Source organism: Meles meles, chromosome 7, assembly GCF_922984935.1.
Source record: "Meles meles chromosome 7, mMelMel3.1 paternal haplotype, whole genome shotgun sequence".
NCBI lineage: Eukaryota > Metazoa > Chordata > Mammalia > Carnivora > Mustelidae > Meles > Meles meles.
This window is the reverse complement of record NC_060072.1, coordinates 71,431,256-71,451,523: the sequence shown is the minus strand read 5'-3', so window position 1 is coordinate 71,451,523 and position 20,268 is coordinate 71,431,256. Positions and strand designations below refer to the sequence as shown.

Genomic DNA, 20,268 nt, shown 5'->3' with positions numbered 1-20,268 from the left:
CAAACCTTAAGGGCACTTCACTTGTAACTGAGAATTCTACCATCATTTTCTTAAAGTCAAGGAAGAGATTTCAAATTATGGAAAAAAATAAGGTTATTGAGATATATTTTGTGAAGAGACTGTCAAATTCACAGAGACAATCAGATTCACAGATTCAGGTACTTCGTGAAAGACACAGTTATATGCCCAAATTCAACATTCCTAATTTAGTCCTTAAAACAGAAAACCACTGCCAGGGACGGGAAGAAGTCAGTGAGGTCTGGGGGATTCATGCACAAAAAAGCCACTCAAGGGAATCTGTAGAAAATAAATCAGTCACAAAGAAGGCACACATGATCACCGTCATGGCAAAATACTGGTCTTTGCTTATTTGTCACAGGAGTGCTTATGGTGTGTACTCGTAGAAACGGGAAGGCAGGAGAAGAAAAAACTAAGACCCGAGGGTTTTCAAATGTTTGTGTATGTGGTCAGCGTTTAACCAAAGTCTAAAAAAAGATGTTGTTATATTTCAAAGCAGGGCAGATAGAGATACTGCACTGAGTTAAATCACAAGGGTTAACGTGAGAAAAACAGGAGGCCAACAAAGAAAAACAATAGAAATCACGGCCGAGGCAGGATGTCCGGTAGGTGGGAGGGCTGCATAGATGTAAACACAAAACTTGAACATTGTCTGATGATAATTGTTCTATAAACAATGGGCAACTCAGTTATTGAGCTCCAGACATGTATAGAATTTTTCTCTTTAATTTTTCCTTTTCATGGAATAAAAGCTATAAAACTGTTAGCTTTCTTATGAATGTAGCCTGAGTAGCCAGCAGTCACCTCAGTTAAATAAATATAATTGGACTATTTTAAAGAGTCATGGCTTGGTTCAGAATTGCTGGGCCTGACAAATAGAAACGGGCACATCGGAGTTATAGTTCACTTTTCAATTATCCATGGTTGTTTTAAGGGAAAGGAGAGAAAAATACAGATTAGAACAGATATTTAGAATCTCAATTTAATCAACAGCTAAAACTTCACATGTTTTATCCGCCCTGCTTACAAGAAGCAAAACCAATAAGATGGAGAGTGTTCTTTCTGTTTTTTTGTTTTCCTAGCTCATCCTTTAGTGAAGCGGCTGGTGGGGCATGGTGAGGGAACAGAGACCTAGGAAAGGAACAGATGCAGGAAAAACAAAGAATGGGAAGAACGAGGTACACATTACGGAGATGGGGACTGCTTAAATAAGATTTCTGTAATAAAGCCTCAAGACTGTACTAATACACATGACCAGTGCTGGAGCACAAGCTAATCATCAGACACTGGGTACTTTCTCGAACTTCTTCAGCACGGTCCATTAGAAAAGAGACTGAGCTCCAAGCCACAGGACCTTGGCTTAAAACTGGTCTCCCGCTGGAATTCTTGTAATCTTCTCAAATCTCATTTTTATTTTTAAAACAAAGATAGAATACAGTTCTGCTCATATTATAGGACGAGGTTGCAAGCTGATGTGAAATCACTTTGTAAAGGATAAAAGCACAAAATAAATAACAATAGCCATTATTATTCCTATGACCCATAAGCAAGTCTTTCTCATTTGTTTAAAAAAAAAAAAGGAGAAGAGATATGCTTGGAGAGATTCAATGAGACCCTTCGAAATACATGCTTAGTTCAGAATATTTTCCTCATCGTTTTTAATCCATACTGGTAAAGTAGCTTGCAATAAATGACAACAGAGAATGCAACACATCTAGTAAATATAAGAGAGTAATGGAAAAACGAAGGTCTCTAATTATTTCAGTGCTTTAATGTTTAATTGTCCTGAAGGTAGCATGCGATCTTGGGGATGAGGAGGAGGCAAGGGAGAAGCGAAGGAAAGGCCATTCTTAATAGATCAGGTTTTTAAAGAGAACACTTCTGGCCCAGCAACAAAAGTGACTCTTACTTTACTTACAGGAAATTTAGAAAAATCAGCAGTGTGGGCCCATGGATGCCAAGTTACAACCCTACCACCTTGGCATCACTCTACCGTATCATTTTTCTAGTGTTTTATCTATGCAACATAGAACTATACTTTAAAAATATCTGGATCATCCTCTACGTGGTGTTTTCAAAACTTGCTTTTTTCAGGAGTACTATTGTGAGCATCTCCTTGTGTCTTTAAATGAATAGACAATTTCAATCATCAGAGAGGCCTGTGGGTGTCTATCCGAAAGCCCAATTTGGCATGCCCTGTGTGTCTCATTTTATTGGACCATCCTGCACTAACCCCTCTACCAGAATGATGTAAAGAACACAAGACTCTCTGTTTGAAAACATGCACAGCTTTTCTAGGCTTGAAAATTAAACCATAAAAAGTTTACTGGAAAAAAAAAAAACCTTTAAAAAGCTCCTTAAAAACTCACACCATAATTGCTCCCCACCAAGCGTGGGCACTTGCTAGCTGCAAGTAGTGGCACTGTGACAAATGTAGCAAAACTGAAAGCGGGCTATACTAAGAGAAAGAAAAAGTCTTCCACTGGCCATCTGTGAAAATAAGGCATGTGGCCATTAAATGCAGAGGCTGTAAATATACACAAACTCCATGAAGCAAATGGCAAAAAAGGACTAAACTTCAAGCTCAAACAAATCAAAATGTTTAATGCATAGTTACCACTGCTGGACGAAAACAGCTCTGATCTTTGCAGTCTGCAAACTCGGCATGTATTTCAATTAAATACCCCCAAAAAGAAAAGAAAGAAAAAAGAAAGAAATGAAAAGACACAGAAGAAAACCATCTGGAACAAAAGGCTATAGACAGCCCATACTCAATTTCTAGAAACAAACAGCCCCTTTAACTTGCACCAGCCTGTCGAGAATGTCGATTGGAATTATTGAAAGGCTGACATCTCGAGTGATGGATAGGTGATGACATAATAGCTATTTGCCTTTTTGTCATGGTCTTTGCAAACTGGCTGCTCTGTGCTGATAATATTCACTAAGGGTTTTTTCTCTTCCCTCCTGTCCCATAAGAAGTGTTCCCTAGCTAAGACACTCAGAAATGAGAAGGTTTTATGAATGAAAAACAAAAGAGAAGAAAACCCAAGGATCAAATGCCAACTTACACATAAAAGCTGGTCTCGATTTCCTAATAATCAGTCGCTAGAAAGCAGTTCTCTATCCATTTGATATAAATTTTCAGAGTAGAGAGACTCCAGTAATAAAAAGGCAAGCATTCAACGTCAGATGTGTGTGTGTCTTTTAAAGTTGTGGAATAATTAATACATAAATGTAGAGATTAAAAAATAATCTATACTCACTTTAATAAAGCAACAATATTGATAATCTGTGTCACTGTAGATTTTCCTAGACGAATTCCAACCAGCAGACTTAAAAGTTTGGGTTTTTTAAAAAAAAATCACTCACTATGCTCACACGCACTCCCCCTCCCTGCCCAACCCCCCACCCCCCACTGTGAGGCAATGATCTATCTCACTTCCTCCCGAAGGATTTACCTAACACGCCTTCCTCCTTCGTGAATTTTTTTCCTCTAACCACTGAAATACCTAGTTTGAATTCGACCTCTCTAATTCATTTTAGCTAAAGGCAACATCTACAAAAGTCATCCATAAATCATTAATTACTTGTAGTGTCTTCCACTGAATGCAGAGGCATGAATTCCTTCATATTCACTTTTTCAAAGTGAAACCTGTAATTCACAATTCCTCACACGCCTTGTCCTTATCTGAGGGAAGGAGCATGTGTTAGATAATGCTGAACTAGATACACTGTGTCAGTTTCTGAAGAGTTAACACGGCTGGCCCCATCCATCAGATGGCCAGCGAAGCATCGGGAGAGAATGATGGATGTAAAATTATTACAGGGCTGCCATCGATACACTTACTGCCATTTGTAACTAATGCTGGGACTGACACACTTTTTTTCATTATTAAACATCCACATTAAGTCAACATTGGTCACTGTCATTTCATGTTTGGCACTCTGTTAAAGGGAAAGAAAGAGGTTGACAATAGCAGAAACGGAGGAGGTTGTAGTGGAAGAGTTTCCAAGTGGCGGAGTGATACAAATTAACCTCTGTTTACAGATGAGTCTATATAGTGCGTGGTAAGGCTTCTTAGGAGTATGACTGACAAGTGAAAGGAGAGACTGCTATCATTGTGGAATAAATTACGGTTTAAAATATACCTCTGACTCTCTAAATTTCCCCCTTATTCTATGGAAATTTACAGTGGATTTTCACTGAACCTCCGGAGGAAAAGCAAGGCACTGTGCCAGGTATCCTTCCTTGCAGTAATAGAAGAATTCATAGCATGTGTAGGCATTTAGATTTCAGGTACACTGTAGGCAATTAATGTTTGCTTAGTGGGGCGAATTCTCTACTGTAAAAACCAGATGCACACAACTGCGTGTTATTGTTGTGCGTGACATCTGTTTTATATGTGACGGTAGTACAGAAGCCAGCCTTCACATGTAGACACACGTGCAAGAACACACACTCATTGGTTCAATCTGACAGCCAAGCAATGTTGCTGTGTGTGTGTGTGTGTGTGTGTGTGTGTGCGCGCGCGCATGCTTATGTGCTCTTTACTTCTTTGAGAACTGCAGACAAGGTAGAAGGCCCTGAACACGTAGCAGTGTAAGAACGAAAGTAGTTAGATAGATGACAACAAATCTAACACAATCGAAACAAACCAGTTTCATGAAGAAAATATTTGAGAGCCTTGATACCATTTTTATCATGCAGCTGTGGATTCCGATGGTCTTTTCCTACTCCGTAGCCATTCTGGTCCTTTTCTTCTCTGCCAATATACTCTTTGACCTTAAGATATCCCTTGGTCTCCAGGAGGATAAGCTAAGGTCTCTAATTCAGTCCGCAAATACAATTCACGGTCAACTTAAGGCAGCTTCTCTTGCTTTGTTCAGTAATTCTCTTAACGGTATGCGTTCAACCCATTTCTACCCAAATGAGCTGTTTATGAAAGTCTTCTTGAGGGGTGTAGCGAAACATCTCTATGTGAATGACGTAAGAAACACCCCTATGTGAACGAAGGAGAAAAGGAACACATCTCTATGTGAAAGAGGACCGAAAACAGCAAAGAGAAAACTGCTTCTCCTTCCCCAGCTGGCCTGCCTTCATGGCACAGTTGTTATGCTCAGCAACATTTTATGACCCTAAGGGAAAAGCTAAGAGGATCACAGAGATTTCAACCCTGGTATCACTGAGCTGCTGAACTCATGCCACCAACTGCCTCCTACAGAACTTCATTATGTGCTAAAAGTTATGAGGATTTCCTGACACACGTAATGAAATACATGCCTTAAAAGTAGGACAGCATCATTCCCCTAGGATAACTACCCTGGGGGTAAGGGAAAGAAGCAGGGAATCTTCTGGTCTATACCACATTTCAGTCAAGTGCATTGGTTCTCTATTCTATTAATACTGCCTGGTGGTATTAGGACAAGAACTGAGGTCTGCATGATTTCCTATTAACTATGGCTACCTTCACACATAAGGTCGGGACCTGAGTATGCCGTTGGTCCTATGGTCAAGATTGTGCCACATGGGTGTTAATGAAGCAAAGAGGTTGGTTTTGACAAACTCAGTATATGGTGGGTCTTCTGATTCTCCCCACCTGAGAAGATTTTTTAAAATTAATCCATAACACTAATCTGTGAAGATAACGTTATCTGAATATGCAATCAGGCTATAATTAACCTGAAATGACAATTATAAATAACACAGTGTCCCAGAGTTTCCAAGAAACCTGACATACACAGTTTTTTGGGTATGTTGAAACACTTCCAAGAAAAGTAAAAAATGAGAAATCTTTTAGAAGTCTTCAATTAAAATGTGTTTTAGTAAAAATGACTTTCATTATGTGTTTTGGTATATATTACTAGAAAACATTTGTCCCTGTCTTCACACCTCTAATTGTTTTTACTACCAATTACAGCTTTTCAGAATTAAGACTTTCTGCTTGGGACAACCACGTTGGTCATTTAAAATGTGGAGAAAATACCATGTATGAGATTTGTGTACTCAAGAAAACAGATCTCCATGGCAGGATTCCAACAGAGGGATCTCAGGTCCTGCTATCTATTACCTCTTGGACCAGCAGGAAACACCAGGCTGGATTTCTTCTCTTTTCCCCTTTCCTTTCTCCCAGATCCTTTCTCTCTGTTTCTTTCTTTCATCCACCACTCCCCCACCCCCAATCCCACCCCTCTACTTCACATACTTCCTAGATTTAGGAATATTGTTTTAGTGAGAGAAATGTCCTTCTTTTGGTATTCAAATGATATGATAGAGTGCAAAAAATTTTATCATATATCCTGTTTATGTCTTCCAAACGGAAGCAAAATTTCAAACCAACTACTGATCTACCTATGCTCTGGCCATGGGTAAAGTCGGGCAATTATAAAGATATATTAAAAGGGTAGGTATTAGGAGAAGAACAACGTAGGCATAGTGCTGTCACTTCATGTGGAAGAATAAGCAGCCACCTTGGTCGCTCAGGTACTGAAATGATCTCATAGGCTAAGTAAAATGGGTGGGGCCTTTATTTACTTCCTACTGTAGGTTCACACAAAGATGCCATCATTAACAGTTAAAATAATAATTTGATTTAAACCATATACTTTATGAAGGAGGGAACATATTTTCTTGTTCAACAGAGTAGCTCAAGTACACAATCCTACCCCTACCCCTGATTTGCAGCAGGTGTTAATTAAAAGACATAAATCTGACATTATCTCAAATCCATGAATTGCGCGTGGATTCAATCATTAATATTATAGAAATGGCACCCAAGCTAGTTCAACAGGAAAAGGCAACCACAGTTAATACCTGCTCAGAGGGCTTCAAAGAACGCCCTCTCATTGCCAGGTATCAAGGTGTCATTCAGATCGTTCTGCTGAAAAGATTCACTGACACTTCACCGAAGTCGGCCATGCTATTACAATAATGGAACTGTTTCACTTCCATATTTTAAGATTTTCACTTAAAAACCCATGAAAATGTAAGACTGTAGTTGATGTAACTCAACTGCATTGAAAGGGCATGGGGACAAGATCTGGGGATGACAGGCTTCTTAAGAATGGAGAATCTTAACTGGCCAACAGGTTTTGGCAGGTATGACTCCAAAAATAGAGTTCTAAAGAGTTACAACGCTAGAGAAGAGAAGGGGAAACTGAAGGCAGTAGTGTTGAACAAGAGGCAACTCTCCCTCTTGCAACACAAATAGAGAAGGTGCCAATCAGAGAAGTCAAACAGAGTCTGATTGTGGAGGAGGGACAAGGAGCGGAAATGAAGTCCGCTAACAATGGACAGTGAGGGAGCAAAGTGAATGCAGATGGCTCTACTCCGAGCACTTAATCAGAGGGCTGAGCAGAGTCACTGGAGCCAGCTCCAAGTCACGTGTTAGAACAACAGCTGATCTGTATTAGAGAAGATTAACTCACAGTGCCATGGTGGAGGGCCCAGGATTATTTTATGTACTTCCACTGCCTTACAAGCCGTCAGCACAATTATTGCCCTCCGATCTGAATGAGTGATCTGTAACCACAGCTAAACAGCATGCTGCTTAGGGGCCTAGGAGCTTCATGAAGATGAATTTCCATACCATCAAAGTGCTTTTAATGGGCTCCCTGATCCAACCACAAGGCCTGTTTTGCAAGTATATAGAACTCAGGATGAAGGCTTCCTGTCCAAAAGGATTTGGTCGGTTGTCACTTGACAATTCCCAGCCAGCACAGGGGAGGAGAAGGGGGGAGATAGGTAGAGTTGTCTCTGCTTTGGAGGATTAAAAAAAAAAGGGTACAGATGCTTGCTGAATGCAACCAACTGCTGTATCCACAGCTGAATTCAATGCGCTTAACAAATAACGGCAATTTAGCTATGCTTGCGAGGAATAGCTTGAGTCACTTTGCATTAGCATCTGGCTGAGTGTTAAACTCATTTCTACATGGGGAGCAGAGAAAAGGAATTTCTGTTCAAGCATCCTTTCAAGAATGTTTAAATATTTGAATATAAATTCCTTTATGCTTGCTATCATTCCTTCTTAGAGCTGTCACTTTGCTTTTCCCCTTCCCTTCTGGTGCTTAGCTAGAGAAATTTTGTGCCCTCCTCGCTGCACCAGTATCGCTCTTCTTCTGCTGTGTGCCTGCCAGGGATGCCTCCCTAACCGCGCTCTGCTCTCCCCTCCAGGAACGGAGCAGAATTGGAGGCATTTCTCCATCCTTTTGACCCACGTTTGGACCGGAGGAAAAGTACAGCTGTGACGGGATCACACATAGATAGCACCTCTACTGTGCAGATTGTGAGCTTCTTAGAGGCTACACGTCAAATTCCATCTAAAACCTGGGAAACCAGAAAGCTATCCAATTAGCAATCTGCTCATTCTGGACACTACTGTTTGACTCGAAAGCTTCCCATGATGGTTAACTTTCAAATTATTGCTAAGTAGCTGATCATTTTTTCTCTCTGATTTACTGTATCTCTCTTCAGCTATGGGATTGTGAAAACAAGACCCAGTCACATTCTAAAATTTCAATTCAAAAATATCAAACAGGACCGAGATCACTCCGAGCATGCTGCAACGAACTAATATTTTTCTGAATAAAATACAATGTAGCTTAGACAAAAGAGTTTGAAATTGTTACATCTCGAAATTCAGCATTTTCACTGGACTTTGGTAAAATGGTCATGTCTGAGTTTTGTAAAGCACATTTTGTTTGGTAATAAAGTCTAAATTTCCAATTGTGTAGTCATCTAAACCTTGACAGTGCTTTGCATTGGAAACATATTATGACATGCTCAGAATCCTAGTTACTTAGGCTATGAGCATGGGTATCATCCAAGCTTATGCTGATTAAAGAAGATTCAGCATTTTCAAATCCAGCTCATCCCCAAATACAAGTTAAGCATCTCTGTAAAACAAAACTTTCACTCGGACTCAGATATTTCAAATGCCATTCCATTTTAATGCAAACTGATGGCAGAAAGGGGATATTAATTGTCAATAAGGTTTGGAGATGGATAGAGGAGAATTATAACTCCTTTCATTTCCAGATGGTTTTGATTAGGATGGGCATGAAGATATCTGTACTGACCCGGTGAGTGGGGAGAGAAGGGAGGGAGAACCTTCCTTCTGAGGCAGTGAGAAGATAAGAAAACAAAACAAAAAAAAAGCATTCAGGCAATTTAAGTATTTTTGGGAAGTCCGTTATTTTATGAACTAACCTTTTCTGTCCGGCAGTTACTGAGACCTAAATTATTCACAACGGCCACCTTCCCATCAAGCACCTGTTGTTCCCGCCGAAGCTGCTCCTTCATCTGCCGAGCCTCTTGGATTGCCTTGGTGACAGCATCATGGTCATTTAAATAACCTGAAGATGTGACAGAACAAAGGCTATGTTTTGTATAAATGCATGGACAAGTTAACTTTTAACCACAAAAATCACGTCTTTTGGGGGGGCGGTTAATGGTTAATGTCTGGCATAGGCTACTTTCTCAGTTTCTTTAGTCTAAAGTGAATGAATGAGTAATCGATAATGCCTAATTGATACAGTCTTACGTGAATGTGGTGCCAAGCCTCTGCAATGCAAACATAATATTCAAGGCAAATATAATTGTTTCCACATGCTTGGAAAGAAGTTTAAAATATAAGTTTTAAATAATTTTTTTTCAGCTGAGTATTCTGTAGTGCAAAAATAAGACCTTTGATTTTTTTTTTTTAAATGTAAGGATCATTTGAATGTTGCCATAGGGTAGAGGTATTGGTGATTAATACTCTAATTATTGACATTCTCATCATATTGGAAAGGTCAGCTTAGAGTTTGTGTATAGCACTATTAGGGTTGTTAGATACAGAAGGAATAAATCATTATTGCCTGAGTGAAAGAAGATCATTCCCCCCCTCCCACCCCACCCCCGCCCCGAGTCCACTGATGGTGACGTAAACCACAGGTGGCAGTGATTTGCTATGGATACAAACTTCTAAGAGTGAAGGGGCCAAATTTCAAGCACAGAATGAAACCAAGCACCTGTGAATTGTATGATAATAAATTGTGGCTACTGAAAACTACAGTCACACTTAATTCACACTCTTAATAAGATAGTCACATGACCAACTTGTGTCTACAGCTCCACAATCCAAAGTTAAAAAAAAAAAAGTCAAAATATTTCTTTTAAAGAATAACAGGTGTAAGGAGCAACACTGATTTTTAACTTAATTTTAACACTGGTCACTTATTTATTTGATGGACATTATTATGCTCGTCTGCACGACTTTAGGGTAGAATACCAATGGGAAAAGACTGTTTTGTAAATATTGAAAGGAAAGCTAATATATCATCTTTCACTCTCCCTATCTTTTAACTAGGGCATAAAATGGCATAAACTGAATCTATAATATGAAATTGCCCAGAAAAGGGACTTGTTTGTGACATGAGGCTAAATCTAACCAGATCCATTGGTGAATTGTGACAGATGGAGGGACTGTGAGACAGAAGGCAGGCACTAATCACACATAAAATGACCGGCTTGCCTCAACATGTTCCATGGATTCCAGCAAACTTTACACCCTAATCCATTTTTAGAACAAAAAACATCTGGGCCATAAATCCTCTAATCTGCCAAAACACGCTATTAAATCCCATGATTTGTTGAAAAACACTAAGATTAAAGAAAGGAAATATAAAATGGCTAACTGCCGTGTTAGGAAAGTGTTATTAATACTCTTTCTTTGTCTCAATTATGAATGTTCTGGTACTAAAGAGCCTTGTCTAATCATGTCAGATTACACATCCTTGCCGTATTGCTAGACTCTTCTATCTGATCTGTTGTTTGCCAAAAAACATAGAATAATTTCTTGCTGCTGAAACATTTCTATTGAAGAAGCTGGTGTCAGATTAGTACAGTGTTTCAGTGCTGGAGGGTTTCAAAATGATCCACTGTCCCCTCCCTCCCCCGATATGCACAGACTAGACCTCATCCTCTGATCTCCTTGAGGCAGAAAGATAAGTTCCAGTGTAGGCGACAGGGAGAGGAGCCTTGAGAGCGACTATAGGTTTTGCGTTTCAGAGCTAAATTCATTGGAATGGACCCAAAGAACAAAACATCCTTGCTCATTACAAATACAGTACGAATCGTGAACGACTATTTAGACCTAGGTCAAGCCTTTAGGGTTAATGTTTACTTTAAATTATGGTTGTTTTAACCTTATATTATCCTTAGCATCCTCTCTCCATTCTCCTGAACAACCTTCTCAATATATTATTCTTGAACTGAATCTGTTCATGTACACTACTACTCTAGAAAGAAATACAGCTCATATAGGACAGTGATGGTCTCAGGACGCATTCATTTACTAAAAGATCTTAAGAGAATCAGTCTGATTTTTCCTATGCTTTAACCCCTGTTTATGTACAACCTGGCATCATGCATTTTTGCAGTCTATTTAGCTTCTCCAGAGCACAAATACATTTTGAAATGGTTTGGCACATGGCGCTGAATAAAAGTATGAATTCTTTATGTTTTTAGGTGCTGCCAAGATAACATTGTGCAGGAAAAAATGATTAATATAGATGCAAAAGGGATGCAAATTATATGGGGGTGAATAACTGACAGACATATGTTCTGTAATGTCTATTTCCAGTTTGAGGTGTGTGCTCCTATGCAGGTGGAAATAGGCGTCCACTTTAAAATAGACCTTGCTTTTACAGACTCTTGAATTTTAGTTAAAATCCTCTATGAAATCTAACATTTGTATCTGCTGTGTTAAATTTGAAGGCCATTTATATATTACAGAGTTAAATCATGACAGGATTGTGTGCTGGTCCTTTCCATTTTGTTCTCATCATAGTCACTAAATTACCAATCTTGCTGATTCCCTCTCTCCACCCAAATGATTTCAACTCCGATTTTGGAGAGACCAATAAGGCTGAGCTCTCACCTTCCTTTCCTGCCCCACCCCCACCCCAACTCCTACCCCATGCTAGCTTCAAATCTGTCTCCATTTCTGCCCATTGTCTCTTCCTGCTTCAGTGAAAATGGTGCCCCTGCTTTGATTCAAGGCAAATCCCCTCAAATTGTGCTCTAGATTTCTGTACCTCTCCACTGGTCATTCTCTTTCCCATTGATGTCATCAGATCTGAACTTCTCCATCATTTCTAGCACTTTAGTTAGTAAGTACTTAAGTTTCTCCACCTGAGATGAGCAAATGAAGTTTCTCTTTCAACTCTGGGTTGCCCTCTCTTTCCGACTGTCTCTCTTTACCTTCTAAGATTCTCATCATACTCTCCCATTCCTTCCTCACTCTTCCATTTCTGCTACAATCTTGTTTCTGCTGCCCTTGCACTTGTAAATTGCCTAATCCAAGGGAAACTTGCCTTGGCTTACAGAATGACCTCACTGACAATCCCCTTACTATAGAAACTTCTTTCTTCTTCGTTTATCATCACAACATGTGATCCCCTTTCCTCTCTGCCTCCTCCATATCCATAACCTTGCCTGGGATCTGTTCCTCATCTTCTCCTTAGATTTGATCCATGGTTACAATCTTTAGAAAAACTTGGCATTTTGGAGTTGGAAAACCTGAATTAAAATCATGACTTTGCCACTTACAACCTCTATAAATTGTACATGTTGTTTTACCTTTTTAAATCTCAATTATTTTATTGGTTAAATGAAGATAACATTCATTAGGTAACATAAATGAGTTAATATAGTCTTGCATAATAAATGGCCCATGAAAGTTATTCATTGTCAGTTTATTTACAAAATGGCACAGTGAAATAGATAGGGTTTAGGCACTGGATACAGATGGGTCTGGGTTTCTGTTTCTTGGGAAGTGTAGTATTTGCCAGATTATAACAAAGTCACTGGGTTTCCATTCCTATCAACTGCAAAATGAATGTCAGGTTGACGGAAGAATTAAACAAAAACAAAATAGAACATCTTGTGAAGGAGTAGATAACACTAGGTATCTGAGGAAGCAGTAGAAAATGTTAATCCCTTTCTTTTCCTTTCTCTTTCATTTTTTCTTTCTATATGTTCACCCTCAGCAGTCTTATTGTATGGCTTTGACCATAATGACAAATCCGTGAAGGGATATCATTTCTTGTTGGTATGGAGGTTCAAGGAAAGAGAGCCATGCCACACAACCCCTACCCCTATGATTACTTGATAGATTTTATTCAGCCTGAATTATATATTTAGGCACCAACTGCATCATAAAATAGGATCAGAAGGTGGGTATGTGCTTAGGAGAAGTTTGGTGAGCCTCAATCTAAGGAGGGAAGTGGGAAGGCAATGGTCAATATGGCTTCCAGTTAGCACCTCAAATGAAATTGGGAAATGTAGAATAGGGATCGTTAGTGTAAGAAATTTGCACAATTCTGTAACTTTGTTAAATTCACTACAGTTTCACTTTTTATGCTTTGGTGTTTCTTTTTAATCACTATCAACAAAATTCTCAAAATTAAAAAGGCCCCTTTTATATATTTTCGGGGGGGAAAAAAAAAGGACAACCTGGAAATAACCTGTGTTATTTCATTTAATTCTTCCATCGACCTTATATTTGTTCCATTACAAAAATGGGAAATGGTATAAGAGGACATCTATTTAAAGTTTTATTTTTTAAGTGGTTTATTGTTATTAAAGTCTGTTGTCAGCTTAGGAAACTCATGAGCAATCTTAGGATAAAATCGAAACAGAAAGAGTTCTAGCTGCTCCACACAGAAAGAAATTGTTAAAAAATAGAAAGAGGGGCACCTGGGTGGCTCAGTAGGTTAGGTCTCTGCCTTTGGTTCAGGTCATGATCTCAGGATCCTGGGATGGAGCCCTGCATCGGGCTTTCTGTTCAGCAGGGAGCCTGCTTCTCCCCCCCGCCCCCGCCTGCCTCTCTGCTTACTTGAGATCTCTCTCTCTCTCTGCCAAATAAATAAATACTGCCAAATAAATAAATAAAATCTTAAAAAAAAAAAAAAAGGAAGGAGAAACAGGAAACCACTTGTATTGGGTTGAATTGTGTCTTTCAAAAAGATATGTCTGTGGCCTAAACCTGGTATCTGTAAATGTGACCTTATTTGGAAATAGAGCTTGAAATGAGATCACCCTGGATTTCAGGTGGGCCTTACATTCAATAACTGGGTGTTCTTAGAAAGGAGAGAGAGATCTGACACAGAGACACAGGGGAGAAGGCCATGTTAATATGGATGCAGAGACTGGACCTAAGTATTGTCATAAGGCAGGACTTATGACTTACGGCAAGGACTACCAGTAGCCACGTGGAACAAAGGTGAGAGGCATGAAACAGATTCTCCCTCAGAGCTTCCAGAAGGAACTAACCCTGCTGACACCTTCGCTTTGGATTTCTAGCCTCCAAATAGTGGGACAATCAATTTCAAGTTTAAGTGACCCAGTTTATAGTAATTTGTTGCAGTAGCCTTAGAAACCAAATACCACAATTGGTCTAAGCATGCTCGAAGAGTCAAGGGGTGATCCCAAGTACTATAAAATATCTACTTCCTGCCTCAAATCCCTCCTGATTTTTATATACACATATCTGTCTATCAAGCTTCTATACTTGAATGTCTCATGAGTATCTGAGATGCAGGGTATCTAGCACGGAATTCGTCATCTTCCCATTGCCTTAGACTGTTCTTCCTATATTCCATATCCCTTCCCAGTGGCCCATGTCATCTAAGAGATCCCCTTTACCCCATATATGTAACAGGCAACCAAGTTGGGACAGTCAGGTTTCCTCCTCAGCTTTCGAATGTGTTCTTCTTCATCCTCATGGTCCCCACTTTCACCAAAGGCCCCTCATATCTCACCTGGGCCAATGTCCTAACCTCTTAACTGGTTTCCCTATCTTTAGGCTTACACTCCTTGTTAATCTATCTTCTTTACTGACCACCAGGTAAAGCATTCCAAAATATCTCCCCAAAAGTAATTTGGATCGTGCCACTCTACATTATCAAATCCCCATCTCTCCATACCTTAGTGCTTAAAGGAGAATTTCATAAGATGATGAAATATAATATTCTGTGAAAAAATAATTCCATGTTCAAATAAGTGTGGGAAATACTAAATTAAAGTGAAAAAGGTTTCTTCATTGCATAAATTCCCAAGATCTTAATAATGTTAATGTGCACTGTGAATCTTCAAGAGATAACAAAATTATGCAGCTTTTCCCAGATATCCTGGAACAAGAAACCCTGTAATGTTGCCCCAAAAATGTCATTCTGGGATAAATTCCAAACACTTTACAAAGGCTTAAAAGTCTCTTCGTGATATCGATTCTGCTTATCTTTCCCACGTCACTTCCTGCTAGTTTCTCCAGAGTTCTGTGTTTAAGCTGCGCAAAACTATTTCCTATTCCAAGCACTGGCCTGTGTCCTCCCCACCCCCCCCCATCTCCCAAGCTTTTCTCTTTCACCGAAATACTATTTCTTTCTAGCGTGTATGGGACTTTATTCAACTGTCACCCCTTCTATAATGACTTCCCTGATATACCCCAGGCATGTTCCTTGGCAACCATTTGAACATCTCATCTCTATGCTCCTTCAAAACCTTATAGATGCTTTTACTGTCACATTGTCTTCCATTTGTCTAAGTTTGTCTTTCACACCAGTCTTTGAATTACTTGAGGGTATTTTAAAATTTTCAATCTTTTATTCCTTTGGCCCATGGCAGGGTCTGTTGAAGTTATAAATGCATGTTTTGAAGTTGAAAAGATCTACCTTTATAATTCCAAGTTGACTATCTATGTCATCACATCGATGGAAGCTTGTACCATAATGACACAGATTTCCTGAACTCATGGATTTAACAGATGCTGTGAAGGCAATACAGATTCTTATTTACTACCTATTTATTTAATGTAGGGCTTTTCAGCTAGAAGTAAAAGGGCGGGCACGTGTTTCAAGTTATTTTCAACAAATACTGATCTTTTCCTAATGTTGAGGTCACTTATAATCATCAAATTTTTGGCACCTTGATACATATGCCTTTCTTCATCTGTGAAAACTCACAAGAATTAATTAGCTTATAAATGTGAAAGCAATTTGTAAATTGTAAAACACTATGCAAATGTTAATTGCCAGATGTTGAATAATACCCTCAACTTCCTGACAATCCACTGGCTTCCTATTAAACTACTACAGTATTTTTTTCAATCACCTACCTTGATAGAACTTTTTCTGATTAAAATTGTAAACTAATGAAACATCAAGGTGATATCCTCCTTCATGCCATTGTATTTTAAATTAGCAAGTTGTAGAAATAAAGTACCATATTAATGAACTAGAAAATATTTTCTCTCATTCTATTGAGTCAATGTGAGTCTACTACATTTGCTGAGTAAAGTTTTACTTTTTATGCATTAATGCCTCTGAAGAATAAAGGGCAAGGATAATACATTCTAGTATCTTCCAAAGACTTAATAGAACAAGTCTGGAGGCTAGCTAAATCCTCTGTCCAAGACTTTCATCTGCTCATCCTCTAAACTTCCATCTGCTCACCATCCTGCAAAATGTATGGTGTAGAGAAGACCTTTAATACCCATTTATTCAATGAATGACTGAAAGGCTAGATAAATGACTGAGAAGACCATCTACTGTGGAAAGCCCACCAATCAACAGGCAACAACTGAAAAGTGAGTATGCCAACCAGAGACCATGAATCCTCTGGCCTCAACCTCCACTGGCTTTGAGTTTGGGCAAGTTACTAGGTCTTCATGTATAGTCATTTCCTTGAAATTGAAACAGAGGAAATAAACACAGAGTCACAGAACTGTCCTCCCTGTGACAGGAACTTACTTAGAATCCCTGGGTAAGCACTAAGCCTCCTTAGGCCCTGGTTCCTTATCTGTAAAATAACAAGTTTTGACGGGATGATACGAATATCTGCTCTATCTAGTTTAGGTCTATGATTCTAAAATTAGCTTCAGTGAGAGAGAGATTAAAAATGCCTCGACAAATATCAGAAGTATTATATACATATGTACAGTAGAGGTGAAAAAGGCCAATAAAAGAATGATAACATTCGGTCAGAAGATTCTAAACTTATCCATTCTTCTGAACTATTCATACCTTTTAAGGATTCCCTTTCTTTTGGAGCAACCTATCCTTTGCATACCATATCAAAGGCATTCTTACAGAATACAGTGTAATATTGGTCACCCACCTCAAAAACTCACTTTCTATATTTGTAGCTAATAGATATATAGCAAAGAGCCCGTGTCATTAACAATAACTTAAGTTATCTTTTCGTTCACAGTTTTCCTTGGTTTATTAATGGCATAACACATTAATTCTTCTTTCAGGGGTGACCTTTCCAACACCATTAATGTGCACAGCTTTTATCCAGCTACATTATTACTCATTACAGTTTCAGCTTTCAACATCTGCATTTGCTGAAAAGAGAAAAGTAAATTGTAGCAGCCTCAAATCCTTGGAAACTATGAGGATGTGTGGATGTGTATGTGGTGAAGGGATTTTTCAGGGGAAAAAAAAAAAACTAAGGGAAGTTTTAGTAGTGGAGAAAGTCAGATGATAAATGTCATTAAATACATTCATACATTCTTGCCTTTTGAAAATATTTTGTCATACTTAATCCCTGGAATGCTGAAGTAAAAAATCCTCATATGATAAAATGCAAATCTATCAGTTATTTGGTTAAATATTCTGGTTCTGGTGACATTACAAAAGTAGCTCATAGCCCAGCACTGTGATATTTATGAGCCTTCATTTCTATTATGGAAGTGAATCATTTTTGCCAAATAAAATATTTTTTCTTTTACATACTTAGGACATGAAAGCAAGTCTTATCTTGGAGTCCATTTAGGATGTGGAGGGGAGTAACTGAGTTAGGCCATAACAGAGTGATGCATAATGATAAAAAATGGACGTGTACCCCAACCTTTTTCAAACTTCTTAAAACTTAAGTTTTCACAGTGTGTGCTCTTACTGCTGTCCCACTGTCCCAGACTGACTTCCTCTTGGCAAATAATATGAAATTCTTCTCTGTGGAGATTGAAGCATTTGAAATACATTCCTTCAGCTTTTTTTTTTTTTAAATCCATCCCACAATTTCTCTGTTACTTTACCCCCTTTTTCCCTTTGTTTTGTTCAGTCTCAGAAAAGAGAGGGGCTTTGTTCCTTCCAAGGTTAATCCTTTCTCATGATCTCTTGTCTTATTCCATCTTCATCCATGCTCTCTTTCGTATCTTTATCTGTCTCTGTCTCTTCTCTTCTTCCCCTTGACTTTATATATATATAGACAGATAAATATACACACACACATATATATGTATATATATGAATGATTGCCCTATTTTAAAACCTGTCTCTATGTAGTCCTTTTAAAATAATCACTTCTCAACACCAAGCTTACAAAAAGACTGGTCTCTAGATCAGCTGCATTTTCTCTCCTCACAGTCTTGAAATCATTGGGATTGAAATTCTGTTAAGGCATTCTCCCAAAACTTCTCTATCAGAGTTTACATCTCCATGAGCGCCAGCTAAATCATAAGGTTTTTCTTTTTCATTTTTTAATTTTTCTGCCAAATGGGACATCATTAAATAACCTTACGATTTTTTGAAACTTTTATTTTTCCTAGGCTAGCATGACACTGTCCTATCTTCATTTTTATTCTAACACAATCACTTGCTCTTTATCAGTTTCCTTCCCTAAAAAAGTGTGCTGGTTTTAAAATGTGCCCAACGATACTTTGATATTCCCCTTGAGTTGGGCTGCCGTTGTGATTCTCTTACAATGAAGAGAATAAAGGTAGACTTTCAAGACTAGGTCATAAAGGGCACTGTGGCTGTCTCTTTGCTCTCTCCTCTTGGAGCACCCACTCTTCGGAAAGTTAGTTTCCATGCAAGGAGCAGCCCTATGGAAAGACTCACAAGGGAAGGAATTGACCCTCTAGCAACAACCATGTGAGTGAGACATCTTGAACAAGGAGCATCTATCCCTAGTAAAAGTCCATAGAGGACTATGGCCCTGCCTAACACATTGATTGTAACCATGAGGCCTTAAGCCAGAACTACCCAGCTAAGCTGCTTCCAAATTCTGACCCTTAGAACCTGGTGAGATAATGAATGTTGGTTATCTTAAGCTCCCGAGTATTAGGTTAATCTGCTATGCAGTAACAGATAACTAATACAGTAGGTGATACCTGCGATTCTTTATCCCACTTCTCTTCTTACTATACACACTCTTTTTTGCTGAACCTTTTTTTTTTAGAGGTGCATATATCTTTTCATTTTCTTTATTTCTTTTAATAGTACTATAGCTAACATACAGTATCATACTAGTTTCAATATGGTGATTTAATAATTCTATACTTAATTTCAATATAGTGCTTTAATAATTCTATACAAGACTCTGTGCTCATTGTGATAAGTGTACTCTTTATCCTCTTATATCATATGTAATTCTACATCTAAAATGCTAGCACCATTTTACATATCAGTATAGTTTCCTCCTGAGGATCTCTACCTAAATGGCTCCTTATGTTTCAATGCTTACTACATTTTTATATTTATGTCTTCCAAATCTGCTTCCACTCTGGTCTTCCCTTTCACAGTTAAGGGAGGAATTATCCTTCTTATTTTACGAATTCAAAATCCTAGACTCCTCTGTGTCCAACTTGAACTACACCAGGTAGACTCTACTGAGGATAGGTTATATTAAGTTTTCTTTACTAATATCTCTTCAATCTATTCCTTCCTTTGTTTTATCATTGTTTATTTCTATTTCATGTAACTAACTCTTGTCCTACATTAAAACAATGGTTTCCCTGATTCCTATCTCTTCCTGTTGCCAATACTCTTCTTTCTTAAAGTTCTGATCAGATTGCTGTCTGGAGAAAAAGTCAAAATTTCTTAGGATAGCATTCAGTCAGATTCCATCTGCTCCTTTCAGTTTTAGCCCTGATCACTTTTCACTACACATTTCTTCTATATTCTAGCCAAATCAGTGCATTTCTCAAAAATATGCTATTTTACTCTGGGTTTTTTCTTAAAGGCTAAATGCCTAGGACTGTCTTTCTTCCTCAAGATTCCACTTGAATTAGGTTATCCCCAACTTAACTTTCCTTGATCCTTTCCAAATAGAATCCAACACTCTTCTTTTTGATTACAAAGTTGTATCTATGCTCTGAAATGGCGCTTACTATGGCTGACTAGCACTATAAGAGGGATGACTTTTCCCCTAACTAAATCCTGAGCTCCTTGAAGGGCTTGTCTGTGCTAGCCTCCTTATAACTCTAT

The 20,268-nt window shown here is 38.5% G+C and overlaps 1 protein-coding gene across 5 annotated transcripts in view; it reads right to left on the bottom strand.

The window, feature by feature from the left end:
* SOX5 (SRY-box transcription factor 5) overlaps positions 1-20,268 on the bottom strand; it is a 999,188-nt gene that overhangs the window by 23,408 nt on the left and 955,512 nt on the right. For all 5 annotated transcript variants that reach the window (XM_046013235.1, XM_046013233.1, XM_046013234.1 and 2 more), the window contains one exon: positions 9,224-9,369. In XM_046013235.1, coding sequence (XP_045869191.1) covers positions 9,224-9,369 — 146 coding nt within the window. The remainder of the gene's footprint in view (positions 1-9,223; positions 9,370-20,268) is intronic.